Source organism: Falco naumanni, chromosome 1 (assembly GCF_017639655.2).
Source record: "Falco naumanni isolate bFalNau1 chromosome 1, bFalNau1.pat, whole genome shotgun sequence".
NCBI lineage: Eukaryota > Metazoa > Chordata > Aves > Falconiformes > Falconidae > Falco > Falco naumanni.
In genome coordinates, this window is record NC_054054.1 from 20,433,657 (window position 1) to 20,452,494 (window position 18,838).

General features: G+C 43.8%; 2 protein-coding genes across 2 annotated transcripts; one reads left to right on the top strand and one right to left on the bottom strand.

The window, feature by feature from the left end:
- Positions 1 to 4,879: 4,879 nt before the first annotated feature.
- MAD2L1 (mitotic arrest deficient 2 like 1) lies at positions 4,880 to 7,655 on the top strand. Its single transcript, XM_040584245.1, has 5 exons — positions 4,880 to 5,001; positions 5,127 to 5,273; positions 5,345 to 5,465; positions 6,189 to 6,292; positions 6,844 to 7,655. The coding sequence occupies exons 1-5, from the start codon at positions 4,926 to 4,928 to the stop codon at positions 7,014 to 7,016; spliced, it is 621 nt and encodes a 206-aa protein (XP_040440179.1). The 5' UTR covers positions 4,880 to 4,925; the 3' UTR covers positions 7,017 to 7,655.
- Positions 7,656 to 8,051: 396 nt separating this feature from the next.
- On the bottom strand, positions 8,052 to 12,484 carry RPL7L1 (ribosomal protein L7 like 1). The gene is made up of 7 exons (XM_040584232.1): positions 12,358 to 12,484; positions 12,110 to 12,218; positions 10,174 to 10,337; positions 9,859 to 9,996; positions 9,485 to 9,594; positions 9,032 to 9,244; positions 8,052 to 8,785 (listed from the first exon to the last, which is right to left on the bottom strand). The coding sequence occupies exons 1-6, from the start codon at positions 12,369 to 12,371 to the stop codon at positions 9,036 to 9,038; spliced, it is 744 nt and encodes a 247-aa protein (XP_040440166.1). The 5' UTR covers positions 12,372 to 12,484; the 3' UTR covers positions 8,052 to 8,785; positions 9,032 to 9,035.
- Positions 12,485 to 18,838: the final 6,354 nt, after the last annotated feature.

Consider the following 18,838-nt stretch of genomic DNA (forward strand, 5'->3'; position numbering starts at 1 on the left):
CGAGGGTGTGGGATGTGGAAAGAAAGACACAGTTTAATGTTGTTTTACAGAAGTATCTTTCAAAATGCTCGAAATCCACAAAAAGTTCTTTCACTGTACAAGGCTGCCAGTATCTGGATGCACCTACCTTCTTACATTGCCTTAAATAAGGAAACATTAAATCAAATCTCTTTCATCTTATAGAAGAAATAAGTAGTTATCTGAGTAAGTCTAACTTCAAAATACATTCAGTACCACTGATAATATTTTAATTGAAAATTAATTTTAAGTTTCTACACTGTGTGTAAAACCAAAATAAGGAAGTCCCTTTGATAAGTCTACTCATATTAGAAGTTACAGTGCAGCTTATTAGCCCATACCAACTTATTTTAAAATAATTTTTTTTAAATGAATACTTAAAATGCAAGACAATCTTTCCCAGTCGCACCACTCTTTCACCCCTGTCCATGAAAGAATACAGTATTGCTTTATGCAATAAAATTCCATGGTTTATGTTTTAAAAAATAGCATTAGCCAGCTTGAAAAGAAATACAGTTATTTTGACAGTTGCCACAAGGTATCTGTACTTACCCTGCAAACTTTAACACTAAGACTGTTGAAAACAAACTGTACCAACAACAACAAAAAAGAAAACAAAATGAGCTTGGTAATAAAATGTCTGTCAAAAAGTGCAGTATTTTACATTGATTCTAGAGTTAATTTCAGAGAATAATACATCACCAAAGGAAACCTGTGAGAGGACTGTGAAGACACAATGGAAGACAGTAAAAAAGCTCACACACCCCAAAGCAATTTAAAGTTAGGAAAGTAACTTACAGACTTAGAAGATTTAAAAATACCTCTTACGTAAAGGAACAGTAATGGTATTTGGCTGTGCTGGTGGTCTACCTGATGTCCAGGAAAAGCTTCTCCTGGGAATCACCCAAATGTCACATCCTCCTATAGCACAGAAACTAAACAGCTGACAAAGAAAGTAACAGTTTCACTAAGTATCAGGGAAGCTCAGCCAACTGAGGACTGCCTCACCTGGCAGGTCACCTACAACAACCACAAGCTGGGCTGAGAGAGGGAGCAGAATGCCTAACCTGCAGAAAAAGAATGAGCTCAACACTTGCTGTGGAGTTTGAGTGCTGGCAGCTACAGGGATGGACAGCATTCTAAAACCCTAAGGAGAATCAAAGCAATGCAGAGAAAATAGGAGGGAAGAAGGCAAAAGGGCTAGCTATTTCTATGGGCTCGAAAGTACAGGTTCTCCTCCTGAAGCGTGGGAAATCACTCAAAAGAGCTTGAGGTCTAGCAGAAAAGGTGAAGCACTAAGGCTCTGTCGGTCAGGGTAAGACTTCCTTTCTCTGCACAGGAAAAACTGGCTTTACTGAGGCTTAATATGACAACTTGTTAATATGATATGAGGGCTTTTGTAGCAAACAGAACTTTCATTTCATAGACTACTTTGCTCTGCAGGAAGGAGAGACCTGTCCACATGATCCTGAGGGGAAAAAAAACCCCAACAATTGGGAACAAACTCTACAAGTGGATTATATCTTCCGCTGAATGACTATGGGAATGTGACCTGGGTTGCCTTAAAAAATGTGAAGGCATACCAGTGATATGGACTGTTCTAGGTTCGTTGACAATTGCTATGGAGAAGCAATCATTAAATGCTGCAGAGGAGCCAAGCTAAATAGGGAACATTTCCTTCCACAAAAAGAGAATTAAAAAAACTCTGTCATAACATGAACCAATAATTGACAGAGAGAGCAATGACTAAAGAATCATAAGAGACCTAAATTAAATACAACTGGGATTTCACATTCCTTATGAAAATTAAGGTTTTTAGCATGAGATAATTAAAGCAAGCCAGCTCCTGGTGTGCCAGAACATATAACTCACCCTGTCAACTTCGTTCCTGAGGGTCCCTCAGAGCTGGTCAGGAAGCAGGCTGGCAGCCACAGAAATTATTCACTAACAAGTGGCAGGCTTTCTGCTGCCCTCCCTTGCAAGAGCCCTGCAGCCTTCCTCCTGTCACATAGCTGTACATGCACCACCATCGCATGGAGCATACCCATTCAGTAACACGACGAAAGGACTTACGTACTTATGACCCCATCACGCTTGACCGGGCTACAGTCAAGTGGTGGCCACAGATCAGTTACACAACAGATAAGCATACATTCCCTGGGTGCCTATGTTGAGGGGTATTGGACTGACCTAGACAAGAAGCTGAGTGACACTGACCTAAACAAAGTGAAGAAAATGAAGCTTTATGGAGCTTAGGCCTTGTAACAGAGAAACAAAGATGAGATAATCAGAGAATGTGAAGGGAAAAGCAGCAAACACGCATTGTCAATAACTAAACCTTCACACAAGTGTATTGGGGGGGGGGGGAGAAGAACATCTCGATGACAAGAGAAGACAACGAAGAACATTCTAGTAGAAGAAATACAAAGGCTAAGAAAAAGCAGGACACTACTTAATGGAATTAAGACTGAACTTCTCAAAACTAATGAACCGGTCATGGAAAAATAATACGTTAGAAGGCAAACGGAAATATTAGCAGCTTAGGAGAAAGGAGAGGTATTGAAAACACGCAGTTCTTATCATTAGATCACATTGCAGCATATATAAGAAATGTAAAGAAAAGCAGTAACTCATTGTAAAAGGGAAACATTTCCCTAAAGAGTGAGAAAAATTAAAATTCCAAAATGCAAAGGTGTTGCTTGGGTTTGTGGTTGTTGTTGCTTGTTGGAGGTTTCTTTTGGGTGGTGGGTGGGGGCAGACGACATATCAGGGCAGAAACCAGTGTTAACTGCTATACAGAACTGGGAATAGAGAAGTGATCCAAAACTCTGTGAAATGCCATGCCAGGTTCACTGAAGGAAGCTTAGTTTTCACGGAGGTACTGGGGATCATCACCACCTCTCAATACCTGCCAGATGAATCTTGCAAGGAATAAAGATGCAATTAAGCCTATTGTTGATAAGCATATCTGCCTGATCATATCAACAACAGATCTTCAAGCTATCTACAATGAAATGAATTTGGTAAACCAAGAAGCATTTGGATTTTTTTCTTCCATTTGGTTTTAACAATAAAAAAAGCTAGAGGAGAAACATTTAAGTATTAATCATGAGTTCTACTGGTTTTGCCTAGCCTCAGGCAACTGGGCTTTCAAGCCCTTATATATTTACCACAAAAATGAGCAGCTCACCAAAAACCCCAGAGAAAGCAAAACAGATGAAAAGCCAAGTGGGGGAAAAAAAGGGGAGTTGAGACCATTTTAGGATAGATGAGCACAATAGTACATAAGGTTTGAAGCAAAACAGCCAATATACACAGCTATCTAGCTTCTAGAAGCTGGGCTTCGGATGGAAAATGCTTCCATTACCATAGGCTTTGAAATACACCACTCAAAATATTTTATTCAGAAGATAAATGTGTAACTCAATCACTAGTGATCAAGACCCAGAATAAAGTTCTCTAGGTTAATAACTGATTTATTCAGACGCTTTCAGAACTTCAGCATATGATTACAGGTCTGCACTATTTGTTTTAAATCACAGCACCCTGAAGCAAACTGTACTTCCTCTTAGAGCAAAAACTGGAACAAACCAGGAGTCTTAGCTTTTGAGAAAAAATATTGTATTATGATAAAATAAGCCATCACACCATCGATTCACTCTTTTAGCACTTGGCCTACTGTGCCGTGTATTGATCATATGACTTTTGTCCTAGGCTAAAAAGGTCGCTTAATTTTAAGGCTGTTCTGATCACTTTAGGGCATCTAATGCAGGTTTATCTTAGATGGTAACGTCTACTCATTCCAGATGCTTCAGAAAATCCTATTCGGGGAAGGATTTCATTTGCAGCTCTTCCATGCCCAACAAACCCATTCACTTTTCATGTATTTGCTCAATGTTACAAGCTGACTAGCTGGCCACCTAGTTACTATCCCAGTAGACTGTGGCCTCCCCTCTTTTTGATACTCTTCAAATATTTGAACACTTAACATTTACTTGCTGTTTTGCTTGGCCTTTCTTACCTATTAGCCTCTGCTACAGTTTCCTCCGTTTGATATCCACTGCCAACTGCAGTATCTTCTTTGGTGTCCCTGTAATAAAATGATTGAAGTGCTTTGACAAACCAGCAATTGCCCTTCACCATGGCAGCCAGGCAGCAGAGTGGGTATGCTCTGAGGGGTGAACTTGTGGGCTCCCTACCACTCTAAATGCCTCTTAACCCCTTTCTTTGTGTGTTACCCACTACCCTACGGATTTAAGGAAAAAGTGTCCCATCCTGCCTTCCCCGGTTCTCCCTGCCTGCCTTTTAATAGTGCTTGCAGAAAAGGCCAGTTTTTAGTCAGCTACCACATGATTTACAGAGTGAACGCTACCAAAAGTCACCTAGAGGTGCTTGCTTCGCTTCGTTCGTGTCTGGAAAGCATCACTTCAAAGTTCAAAAGCGTCTTCATAAGGACGAACGTACCTAAACACACCGAAAGCAAACTTCCAACAGCACTTCCAGGGAGAAGCCTCACTGCACCCCCTGCCTGCTCTTCCCTCAGCCCCGCCACAGGTGACGGCTCGGCCCCGCGCCACGCCACACCGACTCGAGCTGGTGGGACGTGTAACGCGCTAAAACCTTTGTTTTCTTACAGGTCGCCGCCCAACCTGCAGCTTTCTATCGATAGCAGCCCCGCTTCGCCACAAAAGTCGGGCCGCAGCCAGCGCACTCCTTCCCCTCAGGAACCGCCTCTCCTCAGGCGCGGCACCCCCCCCGCGCCCGCCTTCCCGCCTCCGGCGGCACGCGGCGCAGGCGCAGGCAGGCGGCGCGCGGCCCCAGGCGCACGCGCGGCGGCTGGGCCAGAGCCGGGCGGGGCGGGGCCGGATTTGAACCGGGCGGCGGGGAAGCGGCGGCCGCGCACCGCCATGGCTAAGCAGCAAGGCCGGGAGCAGCAGGGCATCACCCTGCGGGGCAGCGCCGAGATCGTCGCCGAATTTTTCTGTAAGGGGCCAGCAGGGGTGGGGAGGGGGGGAGGCAGGCGGCTGATAGGCTTCCTGCGGGGCTACATGGCCGCCGGCGGGGGGCCCGGCCGCCTCATACTGCCGTTCCTCTTCTGCCCGTCGCAGCCTATGGAATCAACAGCATCCTCTACCAGCGGGGCATCTACCCCCCCGAGACCTTTACCCGCGTCCAGAAGTACGGGCTTACCCTCCTGGTCACCACCGACCCCGAGCTGAAGAACTACCTCAACAACGTGGTGGAGCAGATGAAAGGTGGGGGGGGGGGGGTGTCCCTGCCGGCGCCGCTCGGCGTCGCTCGGCGTAACTGCTGTGGCTTCTTTCAGAGTGGCTGTACAAGTGCACGGTGCAGCGCCTGGTGGTGGTCATCTCCAGCATCGAAAGCAGCGAGGTCCTGGAGCGGTGGCAGTTTGACATCGAGTGCGACAAAACCGCCAAGGAGGAGAGGTGAGTAATGCTGCCCGCCGCGCCTGCTCGTCCCTGTGCCCCGTAACTCTGCAGGGACAAGGCAAACGCCGTGTATGTTAGCGCCGTCCTGGTTCCGCGGAGCAGCCCAGGCAGCCTGCCCTCAGTATGAGCATGGATGGCGTTCTTTCAAACCTTACCGAACCTATAGAATGGTTGCAAAAGTCTTCGAAGACCATCAGGTCTGACCACTGACTCAGGACTGCCAAGCCCACCACTAAACCAGGTTCCCTAAGCACTGCATCTATGTGTTTTTAAAACTTTCTTTCTTCTGCTATCCCTTCTGTTTGTCTGCAAACTAGTCATATGATTGAAGCATGTATAATCCTCAGGTGTTGGGTTTTATTTTTTAAAGCATCAGATCAAAACTTGATTTTTAATCTTCAACAAAGTACATAAAATCCTGTTGCAGGCACATGCCCTCAAGAACTACTGCTTTTCTGCTGTTATGCCAAAATGTTTTCATCCATGACGATCTGAGAATAAATGTAACATTCCTTACAAGTACTATGAGGCTTCACAAACAACAATAGGAAACTATCACTTAACTTTTCTAAGCCTATCTACCTAGGGCTTAAAAAAGCATCACTACCATATCAAAATCCAACACCAAACAAACAAACAGAGCTCAGTAGAGAGAACTATTTAGAAAAGTAATTATAGTGGAAGCTTCACTTTCTTAACAGAATTTTCTTATTTTTCCAGTGCACCGCGAGAAAAATCTCAGAAAGCTATTCAGGATGAAATCCGATCTGTTATCAGACAAATAACTGCCACAGTAACTTTTCTGCCACTGTTGGAAGCTGCCTGTGAGTACTCCTAACTTCACTGAAGAAATCAAACACTTCTTTTGGAAAACCTTAACAACTTTGCCACTTTAGAAAATAATTTTCTGCCATTTAATTATTGCATGTCATATACCAGCACATTTCTGAGACAGCGTTTTCTTAGACTGAGATCAGGACAGAAGTCACGGTGACTTAACTAAAGTTATAAAATTAGTATGTGTACTCTGAGGCATGTTTTCATAAATAATTATTTTGTGACAAGCTGTGGACAGGCTTGTATAAATAACCATTGAGTTCATGTGAAGTGTTACACACAGCTCAGCTCCACAGCATTTTAACATTTCAAAATAAAAATTCACATAACTTTCGAGAAAATAAAAATGGCTACACATGAATATAACCAGATGTGTTTCCATGCTTGAACTACTATTTCTTTTCCACATAACTAGCATCAGTGTAATTATTGAGAACCTTGGTTCATGTCTCAAGTTATAGAAGATGCACTTTTTAATACTAAACATGCCATTTTCTTCTCTGTACGTTACTGTTAATTTGTTCCCACTTGTTTACAGGTGCCTTTGACTTGCTGGTATATACAGATAAAGATTTGGTAGTGCCAGAGAAGTGGGAAGAGTCAGGACCACAATTTGTAGCCAATTCAGAAGAGGTTCGTCTTCGTTCCTTCACTACTACCATCCACAAAGTAAACAGTATGGTGGCTTACAAAAAGGATTCCTTCCCCTAAGACATGGAGGGGGGCAGCATTTGTATATATCCTCTCACCCTGTATAGTTTGTTAATAGCGCAGCTACACCACGAACATGTCATTACTGTTGCTCCTGCTGAAGTATAATACAGAAAAAAAGGCAATGTGTTTGTCTGTGATAACGTGGTGTAACACTAGACTAAGGAGGCATTGTTTTTAAAACTGTATGAGCTAATCTAATGGTGTGTTGAACTACCACATTCACTAGAAAAACTGCCCAAATCTTCGATTACCTGCCAGAATTCTTTTCAGATCCTGTTATTTAGTATTTTAAGATTATAATAAACTACATTCTATTGAGAGGCTTAAGTTCTCTCTGGCACTAAAAAAAAAAAAAATCTCATTTCTAACATGCCCATTCTTTGTTAAAAGCCTGACCTGTTTTGAGAACCTACCCCAAAATGAATTAACAGCACAATTCTGAAGTTACTTGTACCTCTTTAAGATGAAAGCAGCTGTCTTGCAATGAAAATCTTAAATATGCGAAGCCTTGTATATTAATGACTGCCAGGCTTGATTCTGGGGACGGTGGTGTTTAAGTCAGTTTGTCTAGTGTTTGTCAAGCATTTTCTATGTATCGTTTTATAGATTAAAGGTTGAAATTGTATAGTGTTCTAAGTCAGAGTGTGTATAATGCTTTGAGATGGTTTTATAAATCTCTTTTTCTAACTCGCAGAACTAACACCCTCACGGCATCCTACTTTATTGTTACTTTAACTGCGTCCTCCAAGTCTCAAAACACACATTGTGGAGTCAATATGAAATCCATTCATGGATTAATAGTTTATGTCCACTTAAGTCTTCAAGTAACAGTATAAATGGTCACAGTGCTTTCCATATTTGTTAAATATACACAGGACTAACCTGCTTTTGTACTCGAAGTTAGGGATTTAAAAGTGTGTCTATAAAACTTTCAAGCTCTTCCATTTTTTGCTCATTTCCTTCACCAAATTCACTTCAGCCAGAGTATTTTAACTTTTCCCGCTCTTCTAGAGAGATACACAATTCTTCCTGTTAATTTCAAATGTTTATTTAAAAATGTTGCTTACATGTACTCCACCACTGTATTACAAAGCTTCTGGGCTTTCCCAAAGCCAGCAGTTCTCTCCCCAATCTCGCAGAAGTGAAGAACAGGCAGCCTTTTATAAGTCAGTAGCACAAACTTCTGGCTTTTTAAAATAAATACAATCTAGGTACTCTGAAAAAGTGTTACCTCATTCCCTACTAGGGCTTGCTCTGCAGTAACAGGAACACCTAGTGTATTCTGCCTGTTAGCAATATCCTTAAGCAGGTGACTGCACTACCCCTTTACACCTAGGAGGTGCACTTCAAGAAGTGCAATTTCAAGCACTTCCCCTGGGGAGGACTGGATCAAAGCAGTGAGTGCAAATCAACTCTTGACAGAAATTTGCACCAGAGAACTGACAACCACTGCTTTATACCACAGATGAGATCAGGATGTAACTGGTACAGAGCCAGCAGTAATGAGCATTAAAAAAACAGAAATTGTTTTACAGAGATGCAGGAGTCAGATTTCTCCAGAAAGTTGCTTCTTTCTTGTACCAATACAATTTATCTTCTCCTTTAAAAAGGACCAGCCCAAAATCCATCACGGCCATCTCCGTTATCATCTGTATATTTTTTCTTTATTTTTCACAGAGGTATTAACAGTCAATAGATATAGTGTATCGCTGCATAATGTCCGTGAAAAGGAGCAGGTTACAAATCCAGAATATTTCACAAAGACCCTGCACAACAGGAAAAAAAGAAAAAAAGCCCTGTCACATTAATGCATTCCCAGCAGTCAAGCCTTTATAGAGGTGTCCAATGGATTTGCTCATACCTAATGGGAACCCCCCAGCCATGAGGGTCACTTCTGTAGGGCGAAGGATCAAAACCAAAGAAGCCCCCCTCATCTCCGATGGCAGTATATTTATTCTTAGGAAACCGAACAAAGGGTAAGATTTAGAGAGTACACAACAGGTATTCCTCACCTGACTAGTTGAGCTGACGTATAAGCTGGTTGATTGCTTCACCTCTGCAGCCAGGCTTGCCCATTTCCTTGAGGAAACCCACTTTGTTACGTGAAGCATGGCGAGCCACTGACAGATGGAATGGCCACAGAAAGCTTGTGACTTTTTTGAAATACTTCCCAGCTGAGTAGATTTCATGAATAAGGTCTTCCAGGCAAATAATACCACACCTCCCTGCAGGAGAAAAAAAATAATTAAAAAGAAAACAAACAAAACAACAAAAAGACCCCCCACAAACAATACATACATGAGAGATGCCTGACTGTATTACCTTTCCTCACACCACTCCAGAATTGCCAATCCCCCATATACGAGTCTTGCAAGGTACTTCTCCCTCCCCTCCCTCTTAGATCAGATTGCAAACTCTCAACATTCGCCTCTTTTCTTGATTAACTTCCTCATCCTCTCCCTTACCTAAATGTTCCTCTATCAGCATGTTGTCTGTCAGAGGCATCCTCTTTTTGCCAATCTTGGCTTGGCCCCGCTTCAGGATGAGCTCTCGTACAGATTTCAGGTTAGGATGCCTGTACAAAACCAAAAAGTCAGATTCTGTAACACAGAGACACAATACAGCTGGAAGTCTCACCCCACTTCTTCATACACAGGAGGAAAGCAAACCAGTTATGTTTAGAACAATAAGAAAAGGGACAATAACAAGCTTTATATCTAAAGTTGATAAAGTTTTGAATGTTACTGAAAAAGTCAGCTATGGATTTGTGATACCATATGCAGAATCAAAAAGCTACAATATTTACAAACTACCATCAAGTCACAGGACTGGTACTTACCCCCACGCCACATAAGGTTCCACAATCCGCAGCATCTTCAGTGATAACGGAGTTAGTTTAACAAATGTTCCAGTGAAATTTTTTCTCAGACGCAGCAACTCAATCACTCTGCTTACCCTCTTACTCACTCCCTTAATACTGAGTAAGAAAAAAACACAACTATTATTAATCACATTTCTCTAATACAGCAACAGAAGGCCTCAGATTACCTACAAGGAGCATGTCTGGGTAAATCACACTTCCTTTGCTTAGAAATGATATTACAGCTACATATGATAGCAACAATAAAGGTAAGGAGTAACAAAAGTTTCTTACTCTGCAATCCGCACAACAAAGGCAAGTTTGTGCTCCTGAGGTACCACTGTCTGTCCAGGTCTCTGCTCCATGCGCCTCAGCCGGGTTTCATCTCTGTGTTTTCGCCACGAATCTCGAACAAAAGCCTCAAGGCGTTTAAACTGGATTTGTTTCCCCTTCTGGTGCTAAAGACAAAAGGGTAAGACATTATTGCCCTTCCCAGCAGTCTTAAGAGGTTTGCATCTCAAAGGCCAAGTGAAAATCAGAACTTGATGAGCTACACTATTTCAGTTTTGGAGACAGTAAGAAGAAAATAAATTTCATAATCTAAATCCAAGGGAGACAGAACTGAGGGACAACATGAATTTACAAGCAGGAAGCTACAATTAATGAGCACTGAACAAAGAGGTTTTCCCCGGGGGGGGGAAAGAAGGGGGGGGGGGGAAAGGCAGGGGGGAACAGCAAGACCAAGACCCAGGGTACTTCAGGCACAGGAGAAATCAAATGGAAGCATTTGCAGCCACAAACAAACAGATCTTTGCAACTGCATACACAGCTTAGCCAGCCACTGGGAAAGTCAGAAACTTATGTATGGGGCTAAAACAAATGTTACAGAAATACTCTAGCGCGACTCAAAATTACCATCCCACAAAAAATGACCAGGTTTAAAGTCCTTTTCTATAAATACACACACACAAAAGAATCCAAATGTTCAAAGAATTTACTAAGTATTACTGATTTAAACACACAACACTCACCTCACTTGAAAAAATAATTAAGCTACTTTTCAGAATGATGGGAAAACTTAGAAGTTTTTTTTTTAAATAAAGAAGATGTTTAAATGCCTATCCTTAGCTCAGGAACAAGTACATCCACCTAAATCATAGTGCTTTCTCATACGAATAGGAGTTGAACATGCATGACAGTTATCCAGTACTACTCTAGACACACTACTGGCTAAATTACTAGGCCATTTCAAATTAAAGAATCTTATGTTATGTGTCTTCTATTTCACCTTGTAAGCCACCCATGAAACTGGTTTGAATTTTCAAAGCAGGTAGACCTAATCGAAATTTTACCACTAGGGTCATATTTCTAATAAGAATCTTAAAAGGTGACTATTTTACATTACCACTTATGGTTCCACTTTCACCTTGGAAATACAGTAAGCCACTAATGCATTTACAAATGCAGTATCTAACAAAAACGGCAGGGGTCTTGCACACAATCCCACCAACGCCACCGAAACCAATTCACTGGGAAAGCTTTGAGGCAGTTCCAAAACAGGCACCTGCTACGTCAGCCAAGATGGAGCAGAACAGGTCTCAAATTCTGAAACAGAAAGGTGTGTGATGCTCTGCCAGGCTGGAAACCGCAGCCTACCTGTGTTAGCAGACATGCAGACAGGGGCTTCACCGCGACCTGTCTGTGCTCCAACAGATTTACCTAGCTAGTGACAGGCAGCTGAGCCTAAACGCACTCTCAGCAAAGCACAGTCTCCAGGAGGGTTTCCAATGCAAAGGCAACCTGGTTTCAGACTATGTAATCCCACGGCAGCACTACATTTTGCCACGCGTGGCTGTACACATACCCACCCTAGCAATCACTGATCCAAGAGGCACAATTCAGTCTTCCATACACTACTGTGCCAGCCTAGCAGGCCAGGAAACTTTGTCTTTTCCACAGGGCTCAGGGCCAGGTTCAGAAGATTTTCTACAACTGAAGAGACAACCCAGGCGTGCCCTCAGAGGTAACCAACAGGCCATCACTGTACCAAGGCAGTCTCTGCCACCTCCCCTCGCGGGGGGTGGGTGGGTGCTGAGCACCACGAAATTACGCATCCCCCCTCCAAAACACAAGCAGGGGACAGCTGCGGACTCCCGCCGGCCTCAGCTGACCCCCCGCCCCCAGCCAGCTCCCACCGCCGCCCCGGGGACGGCCCCAGGCCAGCCCCTACCTTCCGCTTGTTGAGCAGCGCCTGCTTGGCCTGGGTGGCCTTGATGGCCTGGTAGGCCTTCCTCTTCTTCAGCAGGTTCTCCGGCACCAGCGGGATCCGCCGCCGCGGCCTGCAGGGCGGGAGAAGCCGGTCACATCCCGCAGCCGCGTACCCCGACCCCCCGCACCCCGCCGCCCCCAGCCCCGCCCCCACGCAGCCCCCGCGGATGGCGGCGGATCGCGGGCGCCCCGCGGGCGCCCCGCACTCACTCCTCCTCCGCCATCTTGCCGCCAGCGCCGCTGCGCACGCGCGAGGGCGGGGCGGGGACTTGGCCGCGCGCGGCTCCCGCGGCGGCGGCGACGGGGGGCGGGCGGCTCCCGCTGTCACCGCCCGCGTGACGGGGCACGGGCGGGGTGGCGGTGGTTTGAAAGCTTAAAGGTTAACGGCGAAGCCTGCAAAGCAAGGCCGCAGCCCCGGCAGGGACTGCTGTGAAACCAGCTGCCTTCTCCGCCTTGCCTCAAAGCTCCCAAAGAATACTGGAGGAGAAAAAATTATTTATAAAAAATAATAAATAAAGGCACAGACAGTGTCCGTAAATGCCCTCAGCTGTTCCAGCCGGTGCCCGGCCAGCGTGGGGGCAGCTGAGGTGGGGGCAGCGCAGGCCTGGCCTCAGGCACGCTGCTGAGGCGGTGCTGTGAGAGGTGACAGCAAACCCGAGCAGAGCTGTGCCCGCGGGGTGACGCGCCCTCCCTCCCTCCCGGCCGCAGCTCAGCACCCCTCAGGGGACGCCCAGGCCAGGGCTGTGCCCACAGGGCGCGGTGCCCTCCCTCTCGGCTGCTCAGTGCCCCTCAGGGGATGCCCAGGCCAGGGCTGTGCCCACAGGGCGCGGTGCCCTCCCTCTCGGCTGCTCAATGCCCCTCAGGGGACGCCCAGGCCAGGGCTGTGCCTGCTGCGAGTGCTGCGCAGTGGAAGTAGCAGCCTCGCGGGGCTGTGGCCGTGCCTGACCGCTGGCCCTGCGGCCCGTGGGGCCACAAGAGGTCCTTGGGCCTGACGCGTCCCTCTGCCCAGCTGTCCTGGTGCGAGGGGGCAGCTCACCGTGCCGGGGCCCACCACGCAGTCAGTGCCTCTCGGAGACAGCCGGCCTTCCCACCCTCGCCTGAGCATCCCGGGGAACTTTGCTGGCAGGAACCGGCCATTTTCTTCCCTTCCGTGACGGCTCCCAAGCACAGCAGCCCTGCCCCCAACTGCCCGAAGGGCCGCACAGAGCCACCAGGGATGCCTGGGGTGTAGGTGGGTGGCTCAACACAGCCGTTCTGAGGAAGGGACCCCAAATGTGGCCTGGGTCCTGTAAAGTGAGAAGGAGGGCCAACCTCGCCTGCCGGGAGCCGGGCGGTGCGAGGGGGCGGCACGCCATCCGTGTCCGGCTGTGATGGAGAGCCGGGGTGGTTGTGAAACAAGGGCATCCTTGGGGATGGGGAGCTGCGGTGCAGACAAGCCCTTGGGAGAGGGGAAAGCGGGACAAGTGGTTTGGCCAGCAATCTCACCCGTAGGTGGTGCCATAGGCTCACACGAAGGAGATGTTGATGCATCTGATGAGGCTGTATTGTGTTCTGCCTCGACCTCTTTGCCAAGTGGGGTAGAAGAGGGGGGGTGCCTGCACGCTGGACATCTTCATTGCCTTTCTAATCAACTTCATTTACACCAACCGTTGTTTCCTCTTAACAGCTGAGAGCTTGAGCCTTTCACTAGAAACGACAGCATTTAACTGCTCACCTCAACGACTGCAAACCTTTATGATGCTGTAAATTAGGCCACTTCTATTTTGACACCTAATACTTGAATATCTGTATTTAGAAACGTGACCCCACATTCCAGTACCTGCTCAGACATATGCTCTGCAAATAACACACCCCTTGGGGAGCAAACTGAGCTTCCTACCGATTGTTCTCTGATGCAACCTTTTGGATTATGAGACAGAAAGAAATAAGCTTATGAAATAAAGTGCATGAAACTTTCACTGAAGAAACTAGAAATAAATCCATACTATATAAATTTAACTCTGAAATTAGGGTAAGCTGCTCCGTATAAAAATAGCTGAAGTCTCTGGTAGCTCAGGACAGAAAATGTGGCCCATTTAAATCTAGACATGAACATGCATTGTTTAACAGAAGGAAAAGGCAAACGGGATCTTGGGTATTTCATTATTTATGGTAAGGAAAATAAGTAAATATTTCAAGTGCTGTTGCTAAGAAATGTCATACAGCATAACAGCATATGTAAGCTGGCTTGTTAAACTTTAACTAATAGTTATATTGTATTAATGAATGACTACTCAAATGCCCTTGTTTGCAGCGTTACTCAAAAAAAAATATTCTCACTTGCGTAGACAGTAAGCTGTTGTAAACTGAACTTCAGCACTCTGAACTCACATGCTCTCCTTTTTTCTTGACAAGGCCCTACATTTTCTGTGATTTCCACAAACTGTTATAGACAAATCCAATGACTGCGTGCTTACGCTAATCACCATCCATCAGTGATGGATTAAATGATTTCTCCTAGTTTATAGGCCATTCAGCATGATAGGTAAAATCTGTTTAAAAAAATTCTGGATATCTAGTTATGCCGCTTTCAATTATTACTGCTCGATGACCACAAACCAGCTATTGGCTTCCCATCAGTATTTTTGATGAAGCTCCATCATGAGTGCATTTTCTCTGTGCTTTGCCAACAAATCTCAGAACACACCCAAGGAAATTATTTTTGAAAACAAGGTTTTATATAATTAAAAATGCCTGTTGGTTTGGGGAGGCTGAGAGGGGAAGGCAGAGGTCACCTTTAAGGACCAAAATTGAATACGTTGTACCATAATTAAGTCATCCATAAAGCAAGCCAGGAAACCTATCTTTTCATCAGCAGGTTAGAATATAGCCTTTTTTTGTTTTCCTGTACTGCATGGAAGCTTTTTGCACTTTCATTTTTTTATATATATATATATATATATAAATCAGAATATAATTTTAGCAAAGGATGTTACCTTTTGATACTGCCTGGAGCAGGTCTTTTGTGCTGGTTTAAGGAGATGGTGTTTGAAAGGTTGAATAGAGAGATCAAAATCCAAACACTGCAGATATCTTTCCAGAATGGGCAGGGTTTTTTCTTCACCCTGGAACGAAAGAATTTTTTTAAAAGAAGTATCAGAAAGCTAGGTCCTGCTTTGTCTGAGGTGCTTGCATTTATAAATAAAATTGGGAATATTTTACAAATGACGAAGTGACCCTGCTGTCACCACACCGATCCACATTGGAGTGCTGCAGTACACTCACAAATCACTGCCCATGGTTTCTGCCTACCTTGGCTTGAAACTCTTCACAGCGCATCTACAATACTATTAGGTCCTGCAGAGTGGCCAGAAGCAGGTCCCTTCATTATGCTTGGGACTTCCCAAGAACATTATAGAGTAAATGAAAGCAACAAAGACAGACCTGCTCCCTTTTTTCCCCCCACAGGCCTTACGCGGCTCACATTCTCTAGCCTTATGTCTTGCTAGCTTTCATTTTATAGTGATACTTTAGACAGATATTTTGTATCATGTATTTTCATGTTTATTTCTATTACCTTATTCACAGATACAGATACAAATGCAAAGTCATTAGAAAATAGCAAACTCATGCTGATGGGTGTGAATCTCACAAAAGGAGATGCTGTTGCTTTGTTTCATTGTTGGATGGGTGTAGCCCTCTGAAAAAGTGACCACAGCTCTTGTTTGGATTAAACATTTAAGGCTATTTTCTAACTGCAGTAGGAATAAACAGTGTGGACTTCAGCCACAGCTTAAATCTTTGCTTTCATTATGCCATAGGCCTAGATTTCTGGAAGTATCTGAATGTCCTTCTCTTCCCATCAACTGAGACATTTGCTATTTGGCACACAGACCATTGGTTTTGAAGGTGAACTGTACATGGTTGTGGAATGAATAAGTTGTATGCAAAGTTCTAGTCATCTACATTGCCAGGCTGTTTCTACACCTGTGCATCCATGGCAATCATGGACTCTAAATTTCTGAAGTTTTTAATCCTAGAAAACAGTGTATATCCCCAAAAGAATTTGTTATGACATGCCTACTGTAATAGAAATTTCCAAGCCTTTCTTTATACTTACTATGCTTTTGTTTAGATACTGCTAGTTACAGTTCTTATATTACAGCCTTTCTTAATATTTCTATAATGAGCGGATAGTTAATAGTAATATGATATAGTGCACTGCCATAGTTCCATAACTGTAAGCCATATACCTCTATAAATATAAAGCAAGACAGCATGCCTGAGAAGCTGTCACAGTATTCAGGCTGGTATTTGATCTGCAGCTTGAAAGTGCCACTTATGCATCTTGGAAAAGTAACAAAAACATGTTTCTAGTTGAGCACATGAATTTATATAAAAATACATAAAATGCATATATGTGAATTTATGTAAATAAATGTAAGCATAATAAAAATGTACATATAGTTAAGAGTACGTCAAGAACTGGTTCGCTTTTGTGTGCAAATATTTAGGGCTTCTGTGATGCAATCTACAGCACAAAGAGGAGGGATGATGCTGACCTGACTGCAGAATCAGTGCCTGCATTTTAGAGAGGACAGCTGGGTAAGGAAGCAAAAGGTGGATACCAACGCAGGGGCAACGATTCCAAAAGCTAAGTCAGGAGGTGAGGTAGGATGTTAGCATCCTGTCCACGAAACTTCTTGCCTTATTTTATCATCTCACTTTAAGAGTATAAAACCCCATTACATTCATTTCAAATCCCACAAAATCTCTATTGACACTGTGTGCAGTCTCAAAACAGCAAAAGAGCCACGCTTGAGGTCTGTCACTCTTGCCAGTGAACCGTGCCCCAAGCTGAAATCCATCTGTAATGAATTCCCTATAAAAAGGGCCAAAGAATTAAATTCTGTTTATTTTGCCAAACCGTGATCTAATCTTGGGAACATTTTAATGGGGAAAATACCTTGTGATTTTAAATTACGCCCATTTTCAGATCTTTTAAGGAAAAGGTTTATATGATTTGGAAAGAGGCCCAGGAACTACTCTATACATACACTGAAAGCAATATTTAACAGAGAAAAAAACTGGGTGGTCCAAGACTTTCTTTCATGAAAATAACAATCATATGGAGATAGACTAATATTTAATAAAAATATTTTTGTGAAAAGCTGTGGATAGATGCGTATTTTTATCCTTTTAAAAAGAAGGTTCCTGAACATTGGAATTTTTGTTAGAAATCCTGCAAATCCATTTCATGCCTCAAAAGGAGTAATCTCAATACAATGTAGAGGCATGGGTGAGACTAACATAGGTGTGCACCCGCAGCTAGTGGCCAACTAATATGTCAAATTGGAAAGGCTAAAAAAGTTAAGTTTCTGGCTTTGTGTCTTCCTGGAAAAAATGAGTGGGGAAACCCAATTCATTTAACAATAAATGTTTTAGTTTTCAGATTTCTGCCTTTCTCTTTTCACGCAAGGGGTTTGCTTTATTCAGACTTTACAAGTAACCCCTCAAAACTCTACTTTGTGACCTTACAATTGGTTGAAAAACTACAACTAACTGCATCACCATAGTGAGCTCCAGGTACCTGTATAAAACAATACTAGTGACTGAGTCCGTCCCAGCCACAGGGTATACACCTCCTGGGTACAGCCCACACGTAATGGGGTTTATTACATCTGCATCCATGGTGACAGCAGCTTGCTTGGCATAACCAAGGTACAAATCACAAGGCTTTTCAGGATTTGACCCTAGATATGGCTTCCTAATACATAAGCACAAATTTGATCCAAAAAGGGGTTGTATATTTATAATTAGTAAAAAAAACCAAAACAAAACACCAAAACCTGTCATAATAACTTAGGATTATTCTTCCATTTTCACTGAATTCAAAGAAAATGGGATCAGCCAGAACCCAGTGTCATTTAAAATACTACTTTCAAAATATCGTGCAATAGAGATATTACAAACAGGTTCAAGTATGTATGTAAATAAAATAACTCTCCATTGACTATGACAGGGTGATAATTAATAACACATCCATTGCAATGAGATCGTGCTGCTTGCCCCCCCTGTTGTGGTATAAGTAACCAGCCCATCTTGCAAGCACCTATTTCTGTGAGAAATCCCCCTGGTTTCCATGGCCCCACAGACAACTCTGAACACCTCCCGCTTGGGGGCATTTACCGTGCTGGGCCAAAACTGACTATCTGTGGGAGGCAGGAACACTGCATCTCTCAAGAGGTACACAGTCCTACTTTATAGGAATGAACGTGAAATTATTGCTCAATGTGCTATTTCATTTATGCCATCATTGTCTTCTTCAAGCTGCCTCCTGTGTGAGAAGCAAAGACTAGGCAGCTATAAAATACTTTTTAATGTGGGGAGTTTCTCATGTACACAGGATGAAGTCCTCTAGCTCTGCCCCAGCAGACAGACTGGCCAAGTTTTTTTCAGTAAATGCTACTACTGCTATTTCTTTTCTTTCTTTAGCGCAATTCATTTACAAGCATTGATGGAAAATATTCTAACTCTGAAAACTCAGATTTACAATAGCTATTGCGAATAGTTCACTAGAAGAAAAGCAGACTACTAATAACCCCCTGATACTATTCACGATTACTGTCTCTGGAAATTATACCCGGAGTTTTAAGTTATGAATATTAAATTGCAGATTTACATCTGTCAAAATGTTATGACATTTTCTAAA